Here is a 27086-nt window from a genome sequence, read left to right as displayed (position 1 = left end):
GTCATGTGGCTGGCATGACTAAAATGCTAAAGGGCGCACGGAAAGCGGTTACCTTCCCACCAAAGGTGGTTCCTGTTTTTCTACTTGCATTTTTATGTCCTTTCCAACTGCTAGGTCGGCAGAAGCTGGGACAAGTAACAGGAGCTCACTCCGTTATGTGGTGCTAGGGATTCGGACCGCTGAACTGCCGACCTTTCTGATCAGCAAGCTCAGTATCTTATCCACTGAACCACCACATTCTTAGGACAGTTTAAAAATCTAAAATGTATTTTAAATGTATTTAAAAATGTATTTAAAATGTATTTAAAAATGTATTTAAAAATGTATTAAAAGTATTTAAAAATGTATTTAAAAATGTATTTAAAATGTGTTTAAAAATGTATTTAAAATGTATTTAAATGTATTTTAAAATGTATTTAAAAAGTTTAAAAACCTAAAATATATTTAACCTCCATTTTCACAGGAAAAAGTGACAATAAAGGTTATCTGATCTGATCTCTTATCTGTCTTGTCTTAATTCAGCCAGATGGAACACACCATGGTAGCAATGAGAGGATAGAAATCCAGAAATTAATCTCTCCAGTTTAACACTGTCTGTATCTGAAAATATCAGTCAAGTTCTAATCCTTAAAACTAATATGGTCAATGCCCCCTCTTCAGGTGAAAACTGTTCCAACTACTGATCCCTCACAAGGACTTTGATAGGGAAGGTATAGGTTTATGCAGTTGAGTAATTATTGGACACTTTGTTGATGTGTATATAAAATTGACTATTGAATAATAATTCTGATATTTCAGTTCACCAGAAGAAAAATAGAAAGGTTAGAGACAGACAATTTCAAAATAGGTACTTTTTTTAGAAATAGTGGTTGGCACTGTTAGACAAACATTGGAGCACTCTTGAATGTAAATTTAGAGATGTCATCGAGGATTGCATTACTGTTGCTGGTGGAAAACGGGATATAAATGAAACAAACAAGGAATGATTATAAATTTGATAACGCAGCTAGATTAGCGATGGCTAAATATTGGGGACGAAATTGGGATATTCAAGAACGAGTGGTATAATGAAGATTTGTAGATTTGTTAGATTTATTTATTTATAGGCCGCCCTTTTCCTGAGGGGACTCAGGGCGGCTTACAATCAAAAAAGGAAGGGGAGTGTAGGACAATACAAAAAAGAAATGTGCACAAAGTAAATTAGACAGTAAAACCTCAACATTCACTCAGCATTCGGGAGGGGCAAAAATAAGATTATCCCCAGGCCTGACGGGCTAGCAGTTCTTGAGGGCTGTGCGGAAGGCCTGGACGGTGGTGAGGGTACGAATCTCCACGGGGAGATTGTTCCATAGTGTCGGAGCCGCAACAGTAGAAGGCTCTCCTCCGAGTAGTCGCCAGTTCGGCACTGACTGGCGGATGGAATACGGAGGAGGCCAACTCTATGCGATCTGATGGGACGCAGGGAGGTAATTGGCAGAAGGCGGTCTCTCAAATAGCCAGATCACTACCATGGAGCGCTTTATAGGTGGTGAGTAGGACCTTGAAGTGCACCTGGAGATCAACAGGTAGCAAGTGCAGCTCACGGAGGATCGGTGTTATGTGGGCGAACTGTGGTGCGCCCACGATCACTCGCTGCGGCCGCATTCTGGACTAGCTGAAGTCTTCGGATGCTCTTCAAGGGCAGCCCCATGTAGAGCACATTACAGTATTCCAGCCTGGAGATCACAAGGGCTTGAGTGACTGTTGTGAGGGCCTCCCTATTCAGGTAGGGCCGCAACTGGCGCACCAGGCGAACCTGGGCAAAAGCCCCCCTGGTCACAGCTGAGAGATGGTGTGTCAAAAGTTAGCTGTGAATCCAGGAGGACTCCCAAGTTGCGGGCCCCTTTCTGAGGGGTATAAATTTTGTCCCCCCAGCCTGAGTGATGGTATGTTGGTCAAATTTTTGGGAGGGAAACACAACAGCCACTCGGTTCTTGTCTGGGTTGAGTATCAGCTTGTTTGCTCTCATCCAGTCTTTAACGGCTTCCAGACCCCGGTTCATCACGCCCACCGCTTCATTGAGTTGGCACGGGGCGGACAGATACAACTGTGTATCGTCCGCATATTGGTGGTATTTATCCCGTGCCGTCGGATGATCTCGCCCAGCGGTTTCATGTAAATGTTAAATAGTAGGGGGGATAGGACCGACCCCTGCGGCACCCCATAAGTTAGGGGCCTCAGGGACGATCTCTGCCCCCCCACCAACACCGACCTGCGACCTGTCCGAGAGATAGGAGGAGAACCACTGCAAGACAGTGCCCGCCCACCCCTATCTCCCGCAGTCGTCGCAGAAGGATACCATGGTCGATGGTATCGAAAGCCGCTGAGAGGTCCAGGAAGCATGGCCTCCATCCCTAGCTCTCCAGAGATCATCAGTCAATGCGACCAAAGCGTTCTGTGCTGTAACCAGGTCTGAGCCAGACTGGAAGGGGTCAAGATAGAAGCTGGAGAGCAACCACCTTCTCAACAACCTTCCCTACAAAGGGGAGGTTGGAGACTGGACGATAGTTATTAAGAACAGCTGGATCCAGCAGACGGCTTCTCAGGAGGGGTCACCGCTGTCTTGAGCGCGGTGGGAAAGTACCCCTCCCGAAGAGAAGCGGTAACAACCACCTGGAATCCAGCCTCGTGTCACCTCACTGCCTGTTGGGCAAACCAGCCAGGAGGGACACGGGTCCAGTATGCAGGTGGAGGCACTCACAGCTCGCATAGCCTTGTCCACATCCCCAGAGGCAACTTCCTGCAAACTCAAACCCAGAGATGGTTTGCCAAGTTTTCTCCTTGTGTCTCGGCTGGATCTACTGGGGTGGAGTCCAGGTCCGCTCGAAACCGGGCAACTTTGTCCCGCCAAGAGACTGGACATACTCCTCAGCCTTACCCTGTAAGGAGGTCCCCCGTCTCCCTCCTATTTAGGAGGGAGCGGGTTATCCTAAACAGGCGGCTGGGCGGGACTCGGCGGACGCTACCAAGGAGGCAATGTATGTTCTTTTGCTGTTCTTAAGGAACAGATGAACAAATGAAATTTGGAGTGTGGCAACAAATGATAAATTAACAGAAATTAAATTTTAAAAGGTATGATCAAAGCAAATAATTAATGAAATATGACGGGATTTATAAAATCAGTTTGTGGTGGAAGGCAAAGGAATGGACAACCTTATTTATCTGAAATGGGGCCTCTTGCTTGAGGCAGAGGGTTGGACTAGAAGACCTCCAAAGTCCCAACTCTATTATTCTGTATTCAATATTTTCTATTCTTGCAGTAACACAGACAGTCAATAATTTCAAAAGCAACAAATGCAAGATTCTAAAACCCAAATTAAATTATTATTTTGGCAGTTAAGGTATTCATTTGCATTCCGAAAGCTTGTGCTTCCATTCGGTCTCTTTTGTTAGCCGGTATATCTTGATGGAAAACACGGTCTCTGTTTTATCTTTGCATTGACTCTAAGTCAGATGTGCAGACGTTTAATTGTTCAAATGTCATTAGTGAGAGTCAAGAGAGATCTTTCTCAGGCACCAGCCCTCCCTCTCAAGTCCCTAAATTAAATCTTGGTAGTGGCCCAGGAGTAGATATTACTTTGATTATGGGTATGCGTGCAAATATCCATCCTGGTGGCAACATCTAGCCAATCTTGGCTATTCTCCAAAACTTAAAAATGTTCGTATTTAGACAGGAAACCGGCGAATTACCAAAGGAAGGAAATAAAAAGTCGAACCCATAAGATAGTGTCAGGGTAATGATTTAAGAGCTGGCCAGCTGCTATGATGATGTATACTGGTAATGAATCAGCAAGGTTTTGGGGCTGATATCATTTAAAGCCAGTAATAAAGAGGCCCTGTTGGGGCGTATCTTTCTCTGTGTGTGTGCACCTGTGCTGTAATTGCTGTTTGCTTGAGGTCTGACTAATGTACATGTATGTATATATTCTTGTAGATAAACCACTATTTAAATACAAACCTCTGTTTACAGTATTTGCTCCTGGATTGTCTCACATAGTTACACTGTGCGCACTCGGACAGATAGGAGTAGTTATCTGACAGTAGTTTCCAAAAGAATTACCGGTAAATGGGTTATATCAGTCAGGTCACTGGCAATTCTAAGATTTTGCCTGGATTCAGGGAGAAATCTCCAACAACGATTACCTGCACCTTCAAAATGGGAAGGACATGCATGTCAGATCCGTCATCGCATTACTGCAGCCCTGCTTCGCTTTTGATGGCAGCCTGCCATAAAGTATGGGGGGGGAGGGGAAGATATAGGGAGGGGGAAGGGAATGACAGGGAACCGAAGTGCCAACCAGAGACACGGTTAAACAATCAAAGGACACAGGCATGGGAAGGGAGTGCAAACCCACATTGAAGAGTCACCAAAATTAGAACTGTTACCAAAACAACTTTGACCTTTATTGGACACTAACAAGGTGACTCAAAGGAGGGATGGGAGGGGCTGGGAGAGGAGAAAAGTTACTGGGTTTACACGGGAATACTCAGATCCAGCTTTGCTTATGCTGCAACACTAGGTTTTAGTAAAAAGCATTCCTTACACTGCAAATGGACGTCGAGGGTCTTTCTTTGATAGAGCAGTTGAGTAAAGCGATGGCCTTTCTGCATGTTAAAAGGGCATATTAAATGTCTATGCTGTTAAAAAGTGCATAAAGTGCAATCTGAGGACCCTGATTGTTGGGAGCAATGTGCTGACTCTGCCAACTGCTTAAGAGGAGGGCTTTGAACCATCATGAAGCGTATATAAGTCTAAATCTGGGTACTTGAGAGACCGCCTACTGCCAATTACCTCCTACTAGACCAATAAGATCCCATAGATTAGGCCTCCTCCGAATTCCATCAGCCGGCCAATGTCGACTGGCAACTACCCGGAGGAGAGCCTTCTTGGTGGCTGCTCCGACCCTCTGGAACGAATTCCCCGTGGGAGATTCGTACCCTCACCACCCTCCAGACCTTCCGCATCGCCCTTAAAAGCTGGCTGTTCCGACAGGCCTGGGGCTAAAGACTTGTAACCCCACTCGAATGGTATGACTGTTGTGCTTTTAACGATGTATGGTTTCTATGTTTGTAACTTGTCTGTCGTTCCCCTCCCTTCAATTGTGAGCTGCCCTGAGTCCCCCCAGGGAAAAAGGGCGGCATACAAATAAAGTATATAATAATAATAATAATAATAATATAATAATAATAATAATAATAAAATGCTGTTGCTATTGATTCAGCCTTCTGTCCTTCCGAGGTGATAAAATGAGGACCCAGATTGTTAGGGGCAAGAGCCTGACATCAGACCTGAAGCCACCTGGAAGCCTCTGGAAGCCATCTTTTGGAATTGGGCCTTCAGGCCTGCCACAATTTCTATTCTGTGGGAAAATGGGAGGGGGGAATTATATAGAGTATAGGAGAGACATAGGCCTAAATAACATTCCTTTCTCAGAGAGTTAAGGACACCTTGCCCTGCGCTGTGATGGTGTGACTGGGAGGCATCTCTAGTTTTAGACGGTGCCTGATTGGACAATGTGATGGACATATGGGTGCTGGGCAAGGACTTGGACTTTCTTTGGGTGGGGAAACCTGGAAACTTTCAGATTCGGGTTTTCCCAGAGGGGCCCAATATGACATCTCTAATAAAATGGAACTTTGAGGAAACTCAAGCCTCAGAGTCTTCTTATGTTGGAGGTGTTACTTGGAACCCCGACCAGTGACTCTATAAACTGCTTAGAGAAGGCTGTAAAGCAGTGTAAAGTGGTATATAAATATAAGGGCTATTGTTATTTGTCACTTTGAATGTACATTAATCCGCATGAATTAATGTACATTCCTTGCATGCAGTCTCAAAGGGTTACCACCTCTAATATACACTACAAAACCATTACAGAATAAATAAATAAATACAAAATTATGCATGCACCCACATATATTATGGACATGGAAAAATATAGTGTAAAGATGGGGGGGAAATGTTGACCCCTTTTTAGTGCAGTAAACAGGATAATAGCATCGTGCCTGAACTTTGTACTCTTACGTCTAATCTAGGATAGCCATTTCTACAATAACAAGCAACCTTATCAGCAAAAACCCAGTTTCATTTCTTTGTTTCCTTCCCATTGCAAGCTCCAAATCAAAAACACACGGGAAGATTTAATGACATGCCTGAGATACTTCTCTCTCAAGCTGCCTCCTGTGCCGACTGACAGAATGTCAAAATTAGGATGATCCTGACAGGTTTCATGACATGTCATTTGTGCTAGAAGAAAATGATGCGAGGCCCGTCTCTCCACACCCATCTGTTAAGGCTGTCGGGATTAAACCCACCCCCCACCCCCCCATCTCTCTGAACGTTGACAACCCTCCTAGGGGAGAAAACATATCTGCCATTCCCTGAAACAAAACAGCATCTTACGTGGGTTGGTGGTCCATCTTTATTTGCAATAGTTGTGTCTTAATCTTGCTCAGAAGGAGCAAGGGTTGGCCTCCTTTGGACTTGATAGGGCGGAAACAAACTTTACAGGAAATTGGCTTGCTAAATTGGCCAGCACACCTCCCTGGCACTGCAGTTGGCTTTTAGCAGTGGTCGAATTCAGCCAGTTCGCACCTATTTGGGAGAACCGGTTGTTAACTTTCTAAGCAGTTCAGGAACCAATTGTTAACTTTCTAAGCAGTTCGAGAACCAGTTTGTTGGAAGAAATCTCCTTTTGTTTTTTTCCTACTTTACTAATCCTGTAACGAAGGCAGGAAGGAAACATTCTGGTGCTGTTTCTAGCCTATCTTTATTGCCCTGCTTACAGAAACTGCCTCTCCGGTTAACCCTTATTACATTGTGGACAAACTAAGGTGAAGCGCCATCGTCCGAGTGATGTTGAGTTGCCATGCCCACCCAGTCACATGACCACCAAGCCCCACCTACCCAGCTGGACATTAGGGCAGAGAACCAGTTGTTAAATTATTTGAATCCCACCACTGCTTTTATGAAATATTGCAGTGAGGGGAAAACCTCTTATTATCACCAATCCTTACAATGATCTTAGGAGGTTGGATGGGAACTAATCAAGGAGAGGAGCAACTTAGAACTAAGAAGACAATTCCTAACAGTGAGAACAATTAACCAGTGGAACAGCTTGTCTCCAGAATAAAACAGCTTGGCAAGTGATTCCTTGCCATATAAACAGAATCAAAATCACGTGAAGTTACTAGCACCGCTTTGTAAATCCTTAGTAAGGTCACCCCTAGAATACTGCACCCAGTTTTGGTCACCACATTACAAAAAAGATGTTAAGGCTTTGGGAAAAGTGCAGAGAAGAGCAACTAAGATGATCAAAGGCCTGGAGACTAAAACATATGAAGAACCTTTGCAGGATTTGGGTATGCCTAGTTTAATGAAAAGAAGGACTAGGGGGGGACATGATAGCAGTCTTCCAGTATTTGGGAGGCTGCCACAAAGAAGAGGGGGTCAATTTATTTTCCAAAGCACCAGGGGGCAGGAGAAGGAACAATGGATGGAAACTAATCAAGGAGAGAAGCAACCTGGAAAATTAAGGAGAAACTTCCTAACAGTGATGACAATTAACCAGTGGAATGGCTTGCCTTCAGAAATCATAGGCACTCAATCACTGGAAGCTTTTTAGAAGAGATTGGACAGTCATTTGTCTGGAATGGTATAGGGTCTCCTGCCTGAGCAGGGGGTTGGATTAGATGACCTCCGAGGTCTCTTCCACCTGTTATTTTGTTAAAACTGGGTTTTTTGAACTGGTCTGGTACAATGGAGATGTTCTGAGCTGCTTCCTTCGAACTCTCATATTCTGTTAAGACAAGCCAATTATCTGACTTCAAATCTCCATTGATGGATTAACTTGTTCTAGTTAATTTAACAAGTTCTAGATCAGTGGCCTCCAACTTTTGGGTACCAGGGACCGGTTCTGTGGAGAGGTTTTTCGTGGACCAGAGAGGGTGTGGCTTCATGGGTTGCCTGTATCCCATGGATGGGGCTTCACTTGCTTGCGTTGCCTGGTTTCTGGCATGTCACAGACCGGTGTCAGTTGGTGGACCAGGGTTGGGGACCCCTGTTCTAGATAAATGGCCGAGACTTTTGAGTGTGAGTGATCATTGGACCTGAGAGTCCAATTTACCTTTTCTATGTCTCTAGAAAGAGTACAGAGAAGAACAACCAAGATGATTTGGGGGCTGGAGGCTAAAACATACAATGAACGGTTGTAGGAACTGGGCATGGTTAGTCTAGTGAAGAGAAGGACCATGGGAGACATGATAGCAACATTCCAATATTGAGGGGATGCCACAGAGAGGAGGGGGTCAAGCCATTTTCCTAAGCACCCAAAGGCCAGACAAGAAATAATGGATGGAAACTGACTGAGATTCAACCTGGAAAATAAGGAGGAATTTTCTGACAGTGAGAACAATCAACCAATGGAACAGAAGTTGCCTTCAGAAGCTGTGGGAGCTTCATCACTGGAAGCTTTCAAGAAGAGACTGGCCTGCCATCTGTCAGAAATGGTATAGGGTCTCCTGGGTTGGACTAGATGACCAATCTAGATCCATCTAACAAAACTCAGGAGTGTTATCACTTGAACCTGGAACTGAGCAATGACAGCCCTGCTTTGATCTTTCACTCGTATATTTCCATGGCTTGTGATTCAAAATAAAAGACTTACCACCATGTAACTGTCTCCAAATTCCAAAGGGTGCTAACTTTAGCACGATGCAATGAACTTCCCATAGCTGTTTTGGAGGCCTGGTAGGAAAAAAATTCCATACGAGCTGAGATTGTGCCCCTATGGACAAGGGACTACATAAACTACAGCTCCCGCCCTACTATACTGCATGTCTATGAGATTCTCAGTCATCCAGGTCAGGGTTGTCCCATGTTGTGCTTTTTCCAAAAGGCAACTGGACTTTCTCTGTTCTTCCTTGAAGGCGTTTCGTTTCTTATCCAAGAAGCTTCTTCAGTTCTGACTGAATGGTGGAGGAGGGAAGGATTTAGATTCCTAGAAAAACCTCCAAGTAGCCTCAACAACTCCCAGAGAGAGTGCAAACGACCAGATAACTGCAAGGGCATCTAAATCCTGCGGTCAGTCAGAACTGAAGAAGCTTCTGGGATGAGAAGCGAAATGTCCTTCCAAGGAAGACTAGGAAAATCCAGTTGCCTCTTGAAAAAAGAACCTTTGGGAACTACTACACTGTATCTTCTACTCATGGTACCCATCTCATGGCATCTTACCTGATAAAATACCCAGGAAACATCCATCTTTTAATGTACAATTGCTGTTATCAAGCCGCATGATCTAGTTCCTTTCAATGTAACCCAATTTTGGTTGTACCGTCTGCAAACAGTGTTCCGTGCGCCTTCGATGTTGAGACATGTCAGCCACATGACCACGGAGACGTCTTCAGACAGCACTGGCTCTTCGGCTTTGAAACAGAGATGAGTATCGCCCCCCTAGAGTCAGGAACGACTAGCACATATGTGTGAGGAGAATCTTTACCTTTACTTCCAAAATTAGGCAGATCTGGATTGCCTGAATTGAAGGAGAAGCAATAGCAACATTTATTTTAAAATGTTCAGAAACCTACGATTGAAGCCACTCATGTGAAGGCTTCTCCAAATTCAGGATTAAAAAAAAATCTCCTTCAATGGCTTATAAAGTATAGCAAGTCCGATGTACGAAAGTTGCCAAGTGTCCAAATTTTGATCACATGACCATGGGGATGTGGCAACGGCTGTTTAGTGTGAAAAACAGTAATAAGTGGTGTGTGTGTTAGTGTCGTTGTAACATTGAACAGTCACTAAACGAATGGTTGTTAAGTCAGGGACTAACCTGTATATGAAAGCTGCTGCTTCCTTTCTTGGAATGAATCAATATCATCTCGTAACATGATCTTTTTCTACAGCTCCAGATTCTACTGTTGAAATTACCTTTTAATGGGTCAACTGGCTCAATTCAACGAGTTGAATTGTAAGTAAGATCATAGCGTCGGCGAAGCATTTCACGTTCCACCATAAGCAGTTAAAAACCCTTTCAGATTGCCCACAAAAACCATAAATCTGTCATTTCCACAACTAAAATATAAAATATATTTATGATTATTTCAACATTATACCGAATAAACATCATCAAAGACAGTTTTAGACTGGATAGCTCTTTTCGGATACAATCAATTGCCTTTCCAAATCCAGAACCAAGCTGGAATATTTTAGATCTTTGTTCATTAGTCATCCAATAATTTAGTGCATCAATCCTTACTGACAGATGTTATTAGAAAGGCATTGGTAGATAGGTGGGAAGCTCTCTTGGGCTGTTAACAGAACCTTCTCTGAAGGCTCTGTTCTCTCCTCCAGACCCATCTAGAAGCAATGGCTGTGGTCCCACCAGTTTTCCAGAATGTAGTCCTCCAAACCAGAACGGCTTTGGTGTTTTGGAGGCCCGCGTTTGGAAGACGGCTTCTCATTCGGTTTCTGTGCATCGCTACTTCTTACTCTTTCTCAACAGAGCTCTTCAGGCTCGACTTCTGCTTCTTCTTTCCTTCTGTCCGAGAATCCGGAAAAGCTTCTTCCTGGCTTCCTTCTGCCTCTTCAGCTTCGCCTCTTCCTCTTTCTCTTTCTCTTTCTGGTGCACTTTGACCTGCTGGCGGTGCTGCACCTTGTTCTTCTGCGCCTTGTGGTTGTGCACCGTGCCCAGAGCCGAGAGAAGCGCAGCGACCTTAACACAAGAAGGTACACAAAGTTGACTGACCCGAGCCCAAATTGGGAAACACAACACAAAAGGAATTCTAGACACAACATGAACACAGGGGCATTGACTTCCCTTCCCTACCGGTTCACAAATGTGAGCGCGTACCTTCGCGCCTGTGCACCAAAGTGGTGGGTTCCTACCGGTTCAGCAGAACCTGTAGTGCTGGTAGTGGTTCAGCGGCCTGGATCGCTGGAACCAGCAGCGACCCAGGCCTGCCACGCCCCCAAACTAGTACTCCGGGCAGCACCGTAGGAGCCACCATCTTTTTTTTTTTTGCTTCTGCACATGTGCAATTTTTACTGTACTGCACATGGGCACACATCAAGCGCACATGTGTGCAGCGCGTCCATGAGTGAACCAGCAATAGTGACTGCCTGAACCTACCCCTGGTGCACAGCCTTCCGTGCATGTGCTTTTGGCGGAAAAAATGGCCTAAATGGGATGCCATACAGCTGGGAGAGTTGGTGGGGCTACCCGCTATTTCTGCTACCAGATCGGAAGAGGTAGAATACCACCTCTGAACATGACCACATGCTGGGTTTAAATTGTAGGAATTGTCAACTCTGTATCCTTAGCATCCAGCATTAGCAAAGAAGTTTTCTACACCTCTTTCAAAGGTCTCCAAAAAACTGGCTTAATTCCTTTTATTGTATCCACAATCACCAACGTAGTTGCTATGATTAGCTCAGGCGTTAATATACTCTTATTTTTCTTCATCCTTGGATCAGGAAACTATTAAAAGGTAACATGAACAATGTTGACGGCTGCTAAATCTATATTTAACTACCATTAGGTCCGATAAAAAGTCATTTCATCCAACACTGGAAAGCTACTCAAAGCAATAAACCTTGCTGCTGTATTTACTACCTGTAGACACTGATAAAGAGTTCATCAGAGCTGACAGTGTACCTGGGGCATATTGCACGGATTTTTAAAAAGCATTTACAGCTAGGGCAGAGTTTGCAACCTGAGTAGAACACAACTTGGGAGCTGGTGCAGTTGCTATTTCAAGCCTTGAAAAAGTGAGGAAGCTTCTTAAGAAGAAAACTTCCCCTAAAGTTTTAAATGCGATAGTCCTGGAGTTGTGCCCTATTTTATGACATTTTTGGTCACAGGGATTAAGTGAATCACTGCAGGTGTTCAGACAGTAATACGGTTGTTAAGTGTCAGTGAAGATATATTCATGAACTTAGTAACAAGATTAGCCAATGGGAGCTGAAACAATTTGGAGCTTGGGTGTGGCTTAGCTGTGCCGCTCAGTATTGTTCCATAAATGTTCAATTCTTATGCCTGTCCGTAATATGTGGAATGTTAGTCCACCTAGTGGAGATTCACCTATTCCCTGTATGTATTATTTTAACCCATTGTTTCGGAGATCTAGTGAATAGAAATTGAAACTGTTCTCTCCTCTGCCTGTGTTTGCTTGTATTTACTACCACGTTGGAAAACTTGCTTTTGGTATTGTATATTTATTTGATGTGTTATATGTATATAAAGAGAAGTTAATGAATCCTGCTGAATCAGTGTGTGCTTTCTGGATGTGATTGCTGCAACAAACTCTGACATTTAAGTGTATCTGGCTTCCCCCGTTGACTTTGCTTGTCAGAAGATCACAAAAGGGGATCGTGTGACACCCCCTCCCCCCGAGGATACTGCAACCGTCATAAGTTTGAGTCACTTGCCAAGAACTTGAATTTGATCGCGTGACCACGGGGATGCTGCAAGGATCTTTAAGGGTTGGAAAATGTCCCCCCACTTTTTTTTCCAGTGTTGCTGTAATTACAAACCGTTACTAAGTGAATTGTGTCAGTGTATAAGAAATTATGAGCTGGAATAGCCATAACAACAAGTCAGCCAATGGGAACTGTTTTGCAACTAAGAAACAGGATCTGTTGTGAGCCATGTGAGACAGTTCGGAGCCTGGGCGTTGCTTAGCTTAACTGTTCTGTATAAATATAATCTGTGCTTATAGATTCTAGTGCTTTCTGATTCTGAGTTCTGCTTCTAACTTCTTATCCTTTGTACTTGCCACTATGCTAAAAGAGCTGCATGAGTATTGTATACATGCATCATGTTTTATATTATTGTATGCAAAGAAGTTTCTTCTATAAATGAGTCCTGCTGGATTATTTACTTGTGTGCTGAATGAAAGTCGCAAACTCTAATAAACTGTTTTAAGTCAAAGACCAGCTGCATCTAACACAGACCTTCTTCAAATATGCTTAGTGTAATGTGGACCAAGGACGTGAATCAAATTGAAGCTGTGTAGGATCAAATCCACCTCTAAAAGGAGCCCATGGCAAACCTTCCATCAATTTAACTGGGAAAGCATCTCTGTAATGCCCACTGGATGCTCACAACTATTCTGGGTGAAATTGATGAGAGGAGCAGAGCTGCTTATAAAGGCTATAAAAGTTCTCACCTTTCTTTCATGAGGTTCCCTGATGACAGCTGGTCTCCACTGATCCTTGGTGACTTTCTTTTTCCTTTCTTGGAACTTGGGCTTACTCTTAAACGGCAAGGCTTTCTGAAGAGCTTTGGGAATATGCAGCTTGTTGAAATGTTTCTTCTTCGACCGCATTATCGGCTAAGAAAGGGGGAGGAAAAGGAAAAGGAAGGGTCAATCCTGTTTTTTCCAGGACTATTCAAATCATTCATTTGGAATCGTTTCGGGCACATCATTTGACGGAATGTCCTACTTTGAGCAAAAGAATCAAAACAAAACAGCCTGTTTGTTTCAAGCTGCAAGTGATTTCAGGAATGATGTCAGTGGAATATTTCATATTTGAAATGCAAATAGTTGCAACAATTCCACACACGCACACACAAAATTCAGTTTAGGGCAAACATTTTGCGTTCCCTTGCCTCTTTGTTGTACGCTGCTTTCGGTGAGCTCACTTCATTTGCACTGAAACAAATGACTGCCATACCAATAACTGTTTCTTTATTTAATCCACCAACCGGCAATCTACAGCCTACATGTAGTCTCTAAATAATTTCTGTGGGCCCCAGCCAATTAAGTAGTCCATAAATAAAAATAATTATTGAAGTCTTGGAATATGCTTAAAAGTTTAAAACAAATTTCTAACATCCCTTGTAACAGCAAAATTCTGCCCCTTCCTTTAATGCCTCTTTCTACTATTACGCCATCTAGTGACCATCTTGGTATTTGTTTATTTATTTATCCCTCCATCCATCCAGTCATTCCACCATCCATCCATCCAACCATCCAGCCAGCCAGCCAGTCCACTATGTATCTTTCTATCTGTCCATACATCCACTATCACCCATCATCTATCCATCTACCTATATCTAGCTACCTAGTCAGCCATCTGTCTATCCAGCCAGCCAGCTAGCAATCCATCAGGCTTTCTGTCTTTCCAGCCATCTATCTATCTAATCATCTTATATTTCGTTAATCATCTTATCTATCTATCTATCTATCTATCTATCTATCTATCTATCTATCTATCTATCTATCTATCTATCATCTATCTACTATTGATCAATCAATCTATCATTGCATCTATCGATTGATCAATCTTTCTAATCACCTTATCTCTCTAATCACCTTCTGTCTGTCTCTGTCTGTCTATCCCCCCCTCCCGCTCTCTGGCCAGCTATCATTTTCTCAATAAAATGAAAGGGGGGGGGACCCCATCCGGAATCTCTACAATGAACAGATGCCCAACCTAAAATAGATTTCTCAACTCAGAGTCTTCCTACCCACGTGGCAAGAAACCTCGCAGATGCTTGGAGGGGGTCAGTATCGAATCCACCCCACCTGAGACAAAAATCAGTTTTTTTTTAAAAAAACCACCACCCGAACACTCACCCAGACCGTCCTACTTATAGAGGGAATCCTTGTTTTGCTTCAGCCTGATGCCCTTCTCGTGTCTCAGCTGGCCCGTGGTCTTCATTCCTATCCAGGAGGATTTCTCACCCGGAGGCTTCAGTAAAGAGGTGACTGGATTATAGAAGGCAGGTGTAGACACAGGATACCATGTTCGCATGAATACGATGTCTGAAGGAAGAGAAAACGGTTGGGAATTTTTTTTTGTAAAAAAAATGGTTTTCTTCTTAATTGCTCACAGTTTGGGAGAGCTCTGGATTTTACAACTTGTGTTGTGGCCCACCAGCAGCACTGACAACAGACTCAGTGAGGAGGCTGGGGAGGAACATGGGCCAGTCCTGGAGTCTGGGGAAGGCTCTGATGAGGACTCTTTGTTGGAGGCAGAGATGGAGCAGGGCCGTCTGATGGTTATCAGCTGCCTTTGTAGTTGGACATCAATGGGGCAGAAGAACAACTGGAGCCTGTTCCCAGTGTGCGCATGGGCAGAGCTGCCAGGAGAAGGGAACAGCTAAGGAACAGGGGTCGACTCAGGAGTAAAGCCACAAGTGGATGGTGAATGGCCCCTCCCATAGGGAATAAAGAGGAGCAAAAGAGGAGGAGAGTTTGCAGGAGACATTTACCCATATTTTTCGGAGTATAAGACACACCTTAATTTTGGGGGAGTAAAACAAGAGAAAAAGTTTCTGCCTCTGCTTACCAGCATCCATCAGTATTAATCTAGATAGTGTCCTTGCAGCAAACAGCAGGTAGAATACCCCCAATCAGCTGTTCCAGGCTGTGGGGATTGCCACACCCCATCACCGCCTCTGTGCCTCACATTTCAGGTGGATCCAGGCGGTGGGATCCTTACTTCCACTCGGATTTTGATAACAATCTTTTTATCCATTTAAAACAAATCCTATCACCCTATGCTTTTTTACTGGAAGGGGGTGGGGTGGAGTATGATTTTCATGGGGGCAGAAGAGGAACTTGGCACTGAAGAGTCCACTCCCAAGATGCCCCGTCTTCCTACCTATAACCGTAGGCATTGAAAGCCTGGCTTTCTTGAAGCAAACCCGATAGACACACAGCACTGTAGTCCTTCGGGATGCTGCCATCTCATAAACATGTTACTGGGCTTCCTAGCAAGCCCCCTACATTTTTGCTGCTTCCCGAAGCAGCTCTACGAAGCACAGGGATCAGGATTTGGTTGGCAAAGTGGGCACAACGCAGGAGGCGTAAGGCAATTGCCATGATCTCCACTGCCTTTAACGCCTTCATTTCACATCCGCTGCCTTCTGCGCGCCCGGTTGAAGATCCACCACCCTCTTCCCTACATTCATACAATAGGACAGCTTTATTATCATGACAGCCGTTTGAGCGGAAGGTGACCTGCCTCCACTTCTGATTGTGCTCCACCTGGATGGGGAAGCTGCTGCCGCTGGCGGGCTCAGCCCTCTCCCCTGCTGCTGGCTGCTTTGCCTTAGTCCGTGCATGGTGGGGAAGAGCTCAGAGGGGAGCTCGGGTGCGGGGAAGAGCGTGGAATGGGGGATCCATCCTTCCCCAATCTTGATCAAGCAGTTCCTGCAGGCCAGCTGTCAGGGGAGCGATCTGTGTGAGTCTCCTACCAAGAATTTTGTAATGAGAAGAGGAGGGGGGGAAGGAAACCCCTCTGGCTGCGAAGGTTTTTGGTACTGGGAAGAAAAGCTTTTTCAGGTGGCAGCGCCACTATTCCCTCCGATTGCAAAAATGGTGCATGCGGCGGGCACTGCAGACTCACTTTCTCTTTCCTCCTGGCCAGATCTGCCTCCTGAAACGCCTTCATTTCAGATCCGCCGCCTTCCACACGCGCCAGGGGATGGATCCCCCATTCCACGCTCTTTCCCCCCGCCTGAGCTTCCCTCTCATCAATTGATGTCACGTTTTTACCTGGGTCTCTTGTTTCTCCTTGGGAATTAGTGCCACATTTTAAACGTAAGTTTAAAACTACACTGAGCTATATAATGCCCCAACACTGCTGATGTTGATGTAGACACAGTAGTCCTCGACTTACAGCAGTTCATTTAGTGACTGTTCAAAGTTACAACAGCATTGAAGATTGTTACTTGCAACTTTGAAACAAGTGACATTAGGACCGTGTTTCACATTCACGATCGTTGCAGCATCCCCCAAGATCATGTGATTAAAATTCAGATGCTTGGCATGTGATTCATACTTATGATGGTCATGGTATCCAGGAGGGCCACATGATCCCCCTTCTGCGACCTACTGAAAAGCCAAGTTGATGGAGAAGCCGGATTACCTTAACAACCGTGCCGCTAACAATAAATGCAATGATTCGCTTAACGACTGTGGCAAGAAAGCTTGCAAAAATGGGACGGACTTCACAAATGTTTCACTTAGCAACATACATTTCAAGTCCCCAATTGTGGTTGTAAGATGAGGACTACCTGGATTTCCAATAAGCACTGGATCTTTACTTCCTCTTAATGCCCCCCCTTCCCACCCACCCCCAAAAAACTCCCCAAAGAAAGCAACAAAACATGTTTAAACATGTTTAAAACACTAAATTTTTTACAATAGAGAAGGGCTCTATGTATTTGGGAGCAAGTTTCTTGCAAGTTTTCTTCCTTCCCTCTTTCTCGCTTTCCCTCCCTACTGCCCTTCCTTCCTTCTCTTTCTCTTTCTTTCTTTCTTTTTCTTTCTCCCTTCCTTCTCTTTTTTCTTTCTCCCTCCCTTTCTTCGTTTCTTTCTTTTTCTTCCTCCCTTCTTTCTTTATTTTTCTGTCCTTCCTTTTCTTTCTTTCTTTCTTTCTTTTCTTTTTCTTTCCCTCTCTTCCCCTCCCTCTTTTCTCTCTTCCTTTCTCTCTCTCTCACCCACCCTCCCTTCCTTCTTTCCTTTCTTTCTCTCCCTCCCTCCCTCCCTCCCTCGCTCCCTCCCTCTAGCTGAAAACTAATTCAGCTCCCTGTTTGGAGATCTAAACATAAAATTGTCTGAGCTAAACCACAGCTTCGCAGTTCTTGTATTCTCAGATTGGTGAAGGATGCCTCGTCACAGCTGCTCTCCGTCTTCCCAATTCCCCCATCACAGATGCGTTCCAAGCCCCAGAACGGATTTTTCTCCTGATTCCGATTAGTCAGTTTCAGATGTGGAAAACTGGAAAAGCCAACTTACCACTCATCAGCAACTTGTCTTCAAAAGTTGCTCGGAAGGCTCCCTCTGGGGTCCTGAGGGCTTTCTTAATCTGTCCTCGGATGCCGCTCACCGTACGGATGGCTGCCCCCTCAAACCTAGCCACTTCCAGCATCGAGTTAAACATCCCCTGTGTGGCATGGAAGAACATTTCCATTTATGGTGTCTCAGGATTAACAACAGTAATAGCAATAGCACTTAGACTTATGTACAGCTTTACAGTGCTTTACAGCTCTAAGTGGTTTACAGAGTCAGCATATTTTTCTCAACAATCTGGCTCCTCATTTTATCCACTTGGAAGGATGGAAGGCTGAGTCAACCTTGAGCAACTCCTAGCAGTGGGGAGAGTTAGCCTGCAATACTGCGATAGATAGATAGATAGATAGATAGATAGATAGATAGATAGATAGATAGATAGATAGATAGATAGATAGATAGATAGATAGATAGATAGATAGATGATAGATAGATGATAGATAGATGATAGATAGATGATAGATAGATGATTGATAGATAGATAGATAGATAGATAGATAGATAGATAGATAGATAGATAGATAGATAGATAGATAGATAGATAGATCCTAAAGGACAACCTTGTGAAATAAAGGATCAGCATTTACAAAAAAGGAAATAGGGTCACTATATGGGAAGATCAACAAGAGAGGAATAAAACGAATAGCAACAGCAGTAGCACTTACACTTATATACCACTTTACAGCCCTCTCTAAGAGGTTTACAGAGTCAGCATATTGCCCCTAAGAATCTGGGTCCTCAGTTTATCCACCTTGGAAGGATGGAAGGCTGAGTCAACCTGGAGCCTGGTGAGATTTGAACTGCCAAATTGCAGGCAGCCAGCAGTCAGCAGAAATAGCCTGCAGTACCGCACTCAAAATACTGCAGTACCATGGCTCAGTGTCAAAGAACCAATGTTTCTTCTAACTCACTTTCCTCTGTTACATATTAAGTAATAGTAACTTATTAAGAGGTATCTTTGGGAGAGCCATTTCTGCCACAAATGAAGACAGGCATGTCTCTAATAAACAACAAATGTACCCAAATTTACTTTGGTCTTTTTAAAATTTGTTGCATAAACACCACCCCAAAATTTGAACTCATAGCCAGAGTCTCCTAAGGTGGGTAGCCCTGATAAATTTAAATAAATAAAGCTGAACAACACATGACTTGCAAAGACCAAATGGCAAAGATTTTCTGCTCAAACTCGTACCTTAATGAAAGCTGTATTCTTGAAAATTTTGAAAGGGAAACCGATCAACTTTAATTTCTTCACAATCCTTATAGACTTATCCAGGTCCAGCACAACTCCAGTCGCAGCTATCCGAAAATCAGGCTGAAATAAAACAACACAAGTCCATCTATGATGTATGAAGTTCTTTTTATGAAAAGTCTATGTTTTAGTTTACTTTCCCTGCATCTCTGTGGAAATTCCCCGTCATCCAGGTCATGGTTGTCCCAAAGGTGCTTTTTTTTATTTTTTTCCAAGAGGCAACTGTAATTTCTTGGTTTTCCCTTGACGACGTTTCACTTCTCATCCCGGAAGCTTCTTCAGTTCTGACTGAATGGTGGAGGATGGAAGGATTTAGATTCCTTGCAGTGATCTGGTGGTTAGTACTTTCTCTGAAAGTTGTTGAGGCTACATGGAGGCTTTTTTAGGAATGGAAACCCTTCGATCCTCCACCATTCAGTCAGAACTGAAGAAGCTTCTTGGAGAAGAAGCAAAACGTCTTCAAGGAAAAACAAAGAAAGTTTAGTAGCCTCTTGAAAAAAAAAAAAAGTCCCTTTGGGGCTTTCTTTCCCTGCATGGAAACTCTTGAAAAAAGTATTTTTATAGGCATTTTTTAAAAAAAATCAGTATGGGCCAGGGCTTAGTAAAACAACTTGAATAGACACTTCTCAATGTTACCTCAGTCAGGACATAATCTAAGACTGAAAATCAGGCATGTCAGATGTTACATTTTTGTATCCTGCTCTACGGAGAAGAGAGTTGGTCTCTGACAGAAAACCACTTGAAGAGACTAGAACTATGATGGCGAACCTATGGCACACATGCCACAGGTGGCACACAGAGTCATATCTGCCAGCACGCAAGCTGTAAGCTCCAGCACGCATACGTGTGCTGGCCAGCTGATTTTCTGCCTTCCAGAGGGCTGGGGGAAGGCCATTTTCACCCTCCCCAGGCTTCAGGAAAGCCTCTGGAGCCAGGCGAGGGTGAAAAATGGGCTTAACAGGCCTACCGGAAGTTTGGAAACAATTCATTTCTGGCTTCCGGAGAGCCTCTGGGGGCGAACGTCTTCACCCTCCCCAGGCTTCTGGAAAGCTTATTGGACCTGTTTTTCGCCTTTCCCAGGCTACAGAGGCCTCCCCCGCCCCCCACCCCAAGGAAATACCAAGCTCAGCCTGGAGGTGAGCAGTGCGGCATGTGTGTGTGTGGAGGGGGGAATGTGTGTGTGTGGGGGGGGTGCATGTGCACGTGGGGGAGCGCTTTGCATTATGGGTGCTGGCATGCATATGTGCTATTGTGCACGCACGCTCACATTTTTGGCATCCAACAACAAAAATGCTAGCCATCACTGGACTAGAAGCATTTGAAATGTGGATTTACAGGCAGCTATTATGTAGAAGCTGGCTTGACAAAATCAGAAGTGAGGTGGTGATAAGCTGCCTAGGAAAGCCAAGGGAAATCATCAAAGCCATTGAAAAGTGAAAGTTAGAATATTTGGACATGTGGTGCGACACCCAGAAAAATACAGCATCCTTCACTTAATCCTCCAAGGAAAGATTGAAGGCAAAGGAGGTCCAGGCAGAAGAAGAACATCATGGCTTCAAGATATTAGGGACTGGCTTGGACAAAACTCAGCAGCACTTTTTCATGCGGCTGTTGACAAAAAAAAGGATTGCCAACATGATTGCCAATGTCCGATGACGGATATGAGACAAGAAGGAGGTTACCGCTGTGAATGGAGCCATTTGTTAGAATTTCCAACTGCCAAAGTTGAAGCTATTTGGGTTCATCTTCAACGGGGCGTTTCACAAATAAAGCGATCGTAGGAAGCGGATAGGAAACCTACCCGTGCTAACGTACTTACCGTTGTACCACTCACAGATTGGACTGCCAAACACCCGGTCCCTTGTGGAGTGATGGGTCCTATAAAGAAGGTTGAATGAAATCATCAACCAATGATTTAACAGTATGCCTTTATCTGTTTGTGCATGCCTTCCCTTAAGAGATGGTAAAAATAAATGCGTACAAGAAGAACGGCTACAAATTAAATGAAATCTTCTCTAAGGTGAGCTCCAGTGCTGATAACGTGTCTTTGTACAGCGAGTCCTTGATTTGCAGCAGTTCATTTAATGATAGTCAAAAGTTACCACAGAAAAAAGGGACATGGCTGTTTTTCACAGTGGAATCCCCATGAACATGTGATCCAAATTTAAATGCTTGGCAACTGGCTTATACTCATGACCATTACTATGTGATCCCCTTCTTGACCATCAAAGACAAGGGGGAAGCCAGATTCACTTAACAACTGGGAAGTGATCCACTTAACAACTATGGCAAGAAAGGTCAACGTTACAACAGGGCAAAACTCACTTAACAAATGTCTCACTTTGCTCCCTTGTGGTGGTTATGTGGAGGACTGCTTGTGGTTTCCTTGACAACAGTCTAAACAGGTGTTTCTCAGCCTTGATGGCTTTAAGATGAGTGGACTCACTTCCCATGGTGGCTACAGAATTCTGGGAGTTGAAGTCCACCCAAGTTTCCAAGGTCACCCCTGGAATACTGCATCCAGTTGCATCCAGTTACTCAATCACTGGAAGCTTTTTAGAAGAGATTGGACAGGCATTTGTCTGGAATGGTATAGGGTCTCCTGCCCGAGCATGGGGCTGGACTAGAAGACGTCCGAGGTCCTTTCCAGCCCAATTCTGATTAGAAGTCCTACACAGTGTCTCCTCCCACATTTGAAAGTCGTGATGTTAGCTCTTACCCCAGAAAGTTACTCCGCAGTGCATGTGTTGTGGCGTATACTTAAGCAGTCGGTGACGACCATTGTGGTCTTCTATGTAATACACCGGAATTGTCTGGAACCGCCTCCAGCCTAGAGACAGAATCAAAGGGTCGCGGGTTTTAAGGATCTTCTTGTACCAGCGATGCTTCTTCAACCGCATCTAAAAAACAAACAAGGAACATTTTGGTCTCAAAAGCCATTTCATCAATCCCTACCGCCCCTTTGTTGAGAAGGAAGTTTTCAGTTGCATAATATTAAAAGTATGGAAGACACAGATTGGGACTTGATTCAAATTAGTGTGTGGGAATATGTGCGTGTGATTGAGCTTTCAAAACCCTCAGGAAATGGACACAACTCTTGGCAGCAACTTAACAATAATGCATAGAATATACCCATGCTCTGCTATGAAATTATGTGATCTGGCTTGATAAATTGACACACAGCTTGAAAATTAATGAGTATTTATGATCAGCCTCTCCTCTCCCCTTCTCTCCCTCAGGCTTGCCCACAGAAGCCTCGCCTATCCTATCCTATCCTATCCTATCCTATCCTATCCTATCCTATCCTCTTCTCTCCCTCAGGCTTGCCGCACAGAAGCCTCTCCTCTTCCCTTCTCTCCCTGAGGCTTGCCCCACAGAGGCCTCTATCTCCTTCTCTCCCTCAGGATGGCCCCATTGATCCTGTCCAAGCTCCCAGCCCTCAGGCCGAATAAGTCATGCACTGGCCACGCCCAAGTGGCAGTTGGAACAGAGATCTTTTCAGGTGGGAAGAGGGGAGTAGAACGTCTAACTCCTTAGCATCAGAACATGTTAATAATAATATAAGAAACACTAATGATCTGATGGTCATTTCGAAAAATCCTTTCTTAGCAAGCACCTAGAAGCCAAGAGGAACATATGTGCCAAATTCCATGTTTGTAGGCTTTACGGTTCTGGAGATTTTGTGAAGTCGTGTGAGTGGCATTTCACTTTTATATATATATATATATATATATATATATATATATATATATATATATATATATATATATATATATATATATATATATATATATATATATATATATATAGTGTGTGTGTGTGTGTGTGTACAGTATGTATGTAAGTACAGTATATATGTATGTATGTATACACACCTTCAGACAGAGCTACGTATGAGAATCTCTCTACCTGTCACGGAAGGGGGCATGATGGCCCACGGGCTAAGAATGCTGAGCTTGTCAGACGGAGAACTGACAGCCCAGGATCGGGACCCAAGCACTTAAGACTTATGTACCGCTTCATAGTGCTTTACACTGTCTCTAAGCGGTTTACAGAGTCAGCCTGTTGTCCTCAACAATCTGGGTCCTCATTTTACGGATCTTGGAAGGATAGGAGGCTGAGTCAACCTTGAGCTGGTCAGGAGAAAACTCATGGCAGAGAGCAGAGTTTGCCTGCAAGACTGCATTCTAACCATTGGGAAGGAAGGGAGGGAGGGAGGCAGTGACTCAAAATTAAATACAGGTAGTCCTTGACATACAACCACAATGGAGCCCAAAATTTCCATTGCTAAATGAGACAGTTGTTAATTTAATTTTGCTCAGTGTTACAGTCCTTCTTGCCCAGTTGGTCAGTGAATCACTGCAGAAATTGCACTGACTGCCTTGACTTGCCTGCAAGACTGCATTCTAACCATTGAGAAGGAAGGAAGGAAGGAAGGAAGGAAGGAAGGAAGGAAGGAAGGAAGGAAGGAAGGAAGGAGGGAGGAATATACTGCTTATATACAGCTTCCCAGTGCTTTACAGCCCTTTGTAAGCAGTTTACAGAGACAGCATCTTGCCTCTAACAATCTGGGTCCTCATTTTATGATCTCAGAAAGGATAGAAGGCGGAATCAACCTTGAGCTGGTCAGTATCGAACTCTTGGTAATTGGCAGAATTAGCCTGCAATTATGCATTCTAACCACGGAAGGAAGGAAGGAAGGAAGGAAGGAAGGAAGGAAGGAAGGAAGGAAGGAAGGAAGGAAAGGAGGGGGGGAAGGAAGGAAGAGTAACACTGGCTCCCTTGATTAGGAAACAGAGATGAGTTGGACACAAGTGGACAGGGAAAACATTCGCCTTCCTTTCTCTACCCTGGTTAAGAAGCATGCAAGAACCTAACATACCTGCACATAGCCTACATTTCCTTCTGTGTTTCCGAGGCCGCCCAGGACAATTGGATAACACGGATCAAAATGCAGCACCAGTTCACATGGAACGTTCTCCAGTTCTATCCGGATATACATGCCGGGTCGAAATCCCTCGTACTGAATTCGGGTTTCATCATCTTGATCTTCAAACTCCAGCCTGTTAAGCTGCAATGCGAATAGAAGAAGGAACACAATGTTTTGTCTCTTTCAATCTGAGGTCCATCAAGACAAGTCCACAGCCGACCTTTGGTTGGCACAGAGCCAATCCTGTTGAAGTGCTGTTGTGAAATGAAAAACTGTGCTTCTATGGTATGCTAAGTGGTGGTTTAGGGTATGCCTTGTTTAAGTTGTGGGTACCTGTGTGTGTATTTTTACTGTACTGTTTGGTTACCATCCAAACCAACGCTTCATGGCAATCTAGACATTAATGAAATACAATTTACATACGTTATGTCCATCACATTTTCTTTATCTGATGCAACCAGGAGAATGGATATGTTATGGTGACAGCACTCCCTTGCACTTTTCACTGAGGAATTATGGAGAAGGCAGAGGTAGCCCTTTCAGGTAGGCCACGTCAAGAAACAGAGTCCACAAGAATTATTGGAACTCAATTTACTTCCTCCCTTTCTTTCCTTTCCTTCCCTTTCCTGTCTTTTTCCTTTCCCTCTTCCTTTCCTTTCCCTTCCCTTTCCCTCGCCTTCTTTTCAGAAGTGTAACTAGCCCAAGGTAAACCTGAGGCAAGACTAGAACTCCCAAACTCCCAGGTACGAGTCTGGTGTCTTAACCACTATACCAAAGGTGAAGGTAAAGATTCCCCTCGTCCATATGTGCTAGTTGTTCCCGACTCTAGGGGGCAGTGCTCATCTCTGTTTCAAAGACGAGCCAGTGCTGTCCAAAGACATCTCCATGCTCATGTGGCCGGTATGACTAAACACTGAAGGCACACAGAATACTGTTAACCTCCCCCCAAAGGTGGTTCCTGTTTTTCTCCTTGCATTTTATGTGCTTTGGAACTGCTATGTTGGCAGAAGCTGGGACAAGTAACAGGAGGTCACTCTGTTACGCAGTGCTAGGGATTCAAATTGCCAAACCTTTCTGATCGACAAGCTCAACATCTTAGCCACCGCGTCCCTATCTATACCAAACTGTCCCTCAAATAATAATGCTTCACTCCAGTGGGCTCTCAACCATTTCTTCACCAAGGACTCCATTTAAATACCTTTTTGTGGCTAAAGATCCCTCCAAGATTTAACTCAAGAGTCAAATCATAACATTTCTCCAAGCCTTAGCAGACCCTCCTATGACGCCCACTCTCCAGGGGTCCAGGGACCCCAGGCTGAGAGCCACTGCTTTAAGCTATAATATAGAGCCGTGCTGGCACAGTGGTTAGAATGCAGCATTGCAGACTAATTCTGCCCATCGTCAGGAGTTCGATCCCGACCGGCTCAAGGTTGACTCAGCCTCCCATCCTTCCAAGGTGGGTAAAATAAGGACCAGATTGTTGGGTGCAATAGGCTGACTCTGTCAACTGCTTAGAGAGGGCTGTAAATAGCAGTAACCCTTAGACCTATATACCATCTTTCTAAGCAGTTGACAGAGTCACCTTCTTGCCCCCAACAATTTGGGTCCTGGAAAGCTGAGTCTACCTTGAGCTTGGTGAGATTCGAACTTCCAAATTGCAGGCAGCTGGCAGTCAACAGAAGTAGCCTGCAGTACTGCATTCTAACCATTGCATCACCGTGGCTCAAAGCACTGTGAAGCAGTATATAAGTCTAAGTGCTATTGCTATAATAAAACTGACAGCTTTTATGTCGCTTCCTCCTTTATTTGCACCAGAGAAAGTCAAGATAGAGCAAAGGGACATTTTTATCTCACGCCAGCTCTACTTAATTCAAGCTTTGATAATGGATTTGAGCTCCTTTTCCAAAGTTAACTCTGCAGGGTCTGAAGGAGAACAGTTGCCAGGCCATTTTCCTGGCCTCTGAACCCTTCAACCGATTACCTGAGCCTGATTCTGCAGCTCCTCTTTCAGATCGTCAAAATAGGTGGCGTTCCCGTCATAATCTGCATCGAACATCTCTTTCAGTTTACGTTTCTTCGCGATACGTTTCTTTTGCTCCTCTTCCTCTGCAGCCGCTTTGGGATTCTTTTCCTCGTTGCCCTCTTCCTCTTCGTTCGCTGCCTAATGGCACGAAATAATAATAATAACAACAATCACAATAATGAAGGTGAAGATCTTGTGGGACTTTTGAATACAGACAGATCATCATTTGGAATACAACACGCCAGTTTATTGATATTGCTGTATCAGGAGATGCCAGAGTCAAAGAAAAAACTAAAAAAAATCATGAAATATCGCAACCTGGCCATTGAAACTACATGGCTATGAATAAAACATGTAACAGTGATGCCCATTGTCATCGGGGCACTTGGTACCATGTCCAAGAATTTTACAAGATACATCAATAAATTGCAGCTTCCTGCAATAACACCAGCAGATCTACAAAAAACTGTGCTACTTGGAACATCTTATATTTTAAGAAGGTACTTGGCTGATACCTAGGATGCTGGCAGCAACCCATATCAACCAGTCACTGGTACTTGCGACACATCTTTAAATGTTCACTTGACTGAGTTTCATGTTTAATGAATAAAAGAAATAATAACAATAATAAAAAAATAGTGATACCCATTATCATCAGGGCAAGACTGCATTCTAACCACTGAGAAGGGAGGGAGGGAGGGAGGCAGTGACTCAAAGTTAAATATAGGTAGTCCTCGACATACGACCACAACGGAGCCCAAAATTTCCATTGCTAAATGAAATAGTTGCTGAGTGAATTTGTCCCGTATTACAGTCTTTCTTGCCACAGTTGTTCAGTGAATCACTGCAGACTTTGCTTATCAGAATGTTGTAAAAAGTGATCACATAAACCTGGGACACTGTGATCGTCATAACTATGAGTCAGTTCCAAAGGTCTGAATACTGATCACACAACCATGGGATTGCAGCCAAAGGTCACTAAGCATGAAAATCATTTGTAAGTCATTTTTTCATGGCCTTTGAACGGTCACTAAATTACC

At 44.0% G+C, this 27086-nt stretch overlaps 1 protein-coding gene across 1 annotated transcript in view; it reads right to left on the bottom strand.

The window, feature by feature from the left end:
- Window positions 1-10099: 10099 nt before the first annotated feature.
- BMS1 (BMS1 ribosome biogenesis factor) overlaps window positions 10100-27086 on the bottom strand; it is a 41832-nt gene continuing 24845 nt past the window's right edge. Inside the window, exons 15-23 of the mRNA XM_032232143.1 lie at window positions 26005-26184; window positions 23976-24164; window positions 21813-21993; window positions 20913-20971; window positions 19034-19156; window positions 17788-17935; window positions 14632-14805; window positions 13204-13370; window positions 10100-10748 (exon numbers count right to left, since the gene is read on the bottom strand). Coding sequence (XP_032088034.1) covers window positions 10545-10748; window positions 13204-13370; window positions 14632-14805; window positions 17788-17935; window positions 19034-19156; window positions 20913-20971; window positions 21813-21993; window positions 23976-24164; window positions 26005-26184 — 1425 coding nt within the window. The 3' untranslated portion in view covers window positions 10100-10544. The remainder of the gene's footprint in view (window positions 10749-13203; window positions 13371-14631; window positions 14806-17787; window positions 17936-19033; window positions 19157-20912; window positions 20972-21812; window positions 21994-23975; window positions 24165-26004; window positions 26185-27086) is intronic.

Source organism: Thamnophis elegans, chromosome 15 (genome assembly GCF_009769535.1).
Source record: "Thamnophis elegans isolate rThaEle1 chromosome 15, rThaEle1.pri, whole genome shotgun sequence".
Taxonomy (NCBI): Eukaryota; Metazoa; Chordata; class Lepidosauria; order Squamata; family Colubridae; genus Thamnophis; species Thamnophis elegans.
This window is presented reverse-complemented; position numbering and strand designations above follow the sequence as displayed.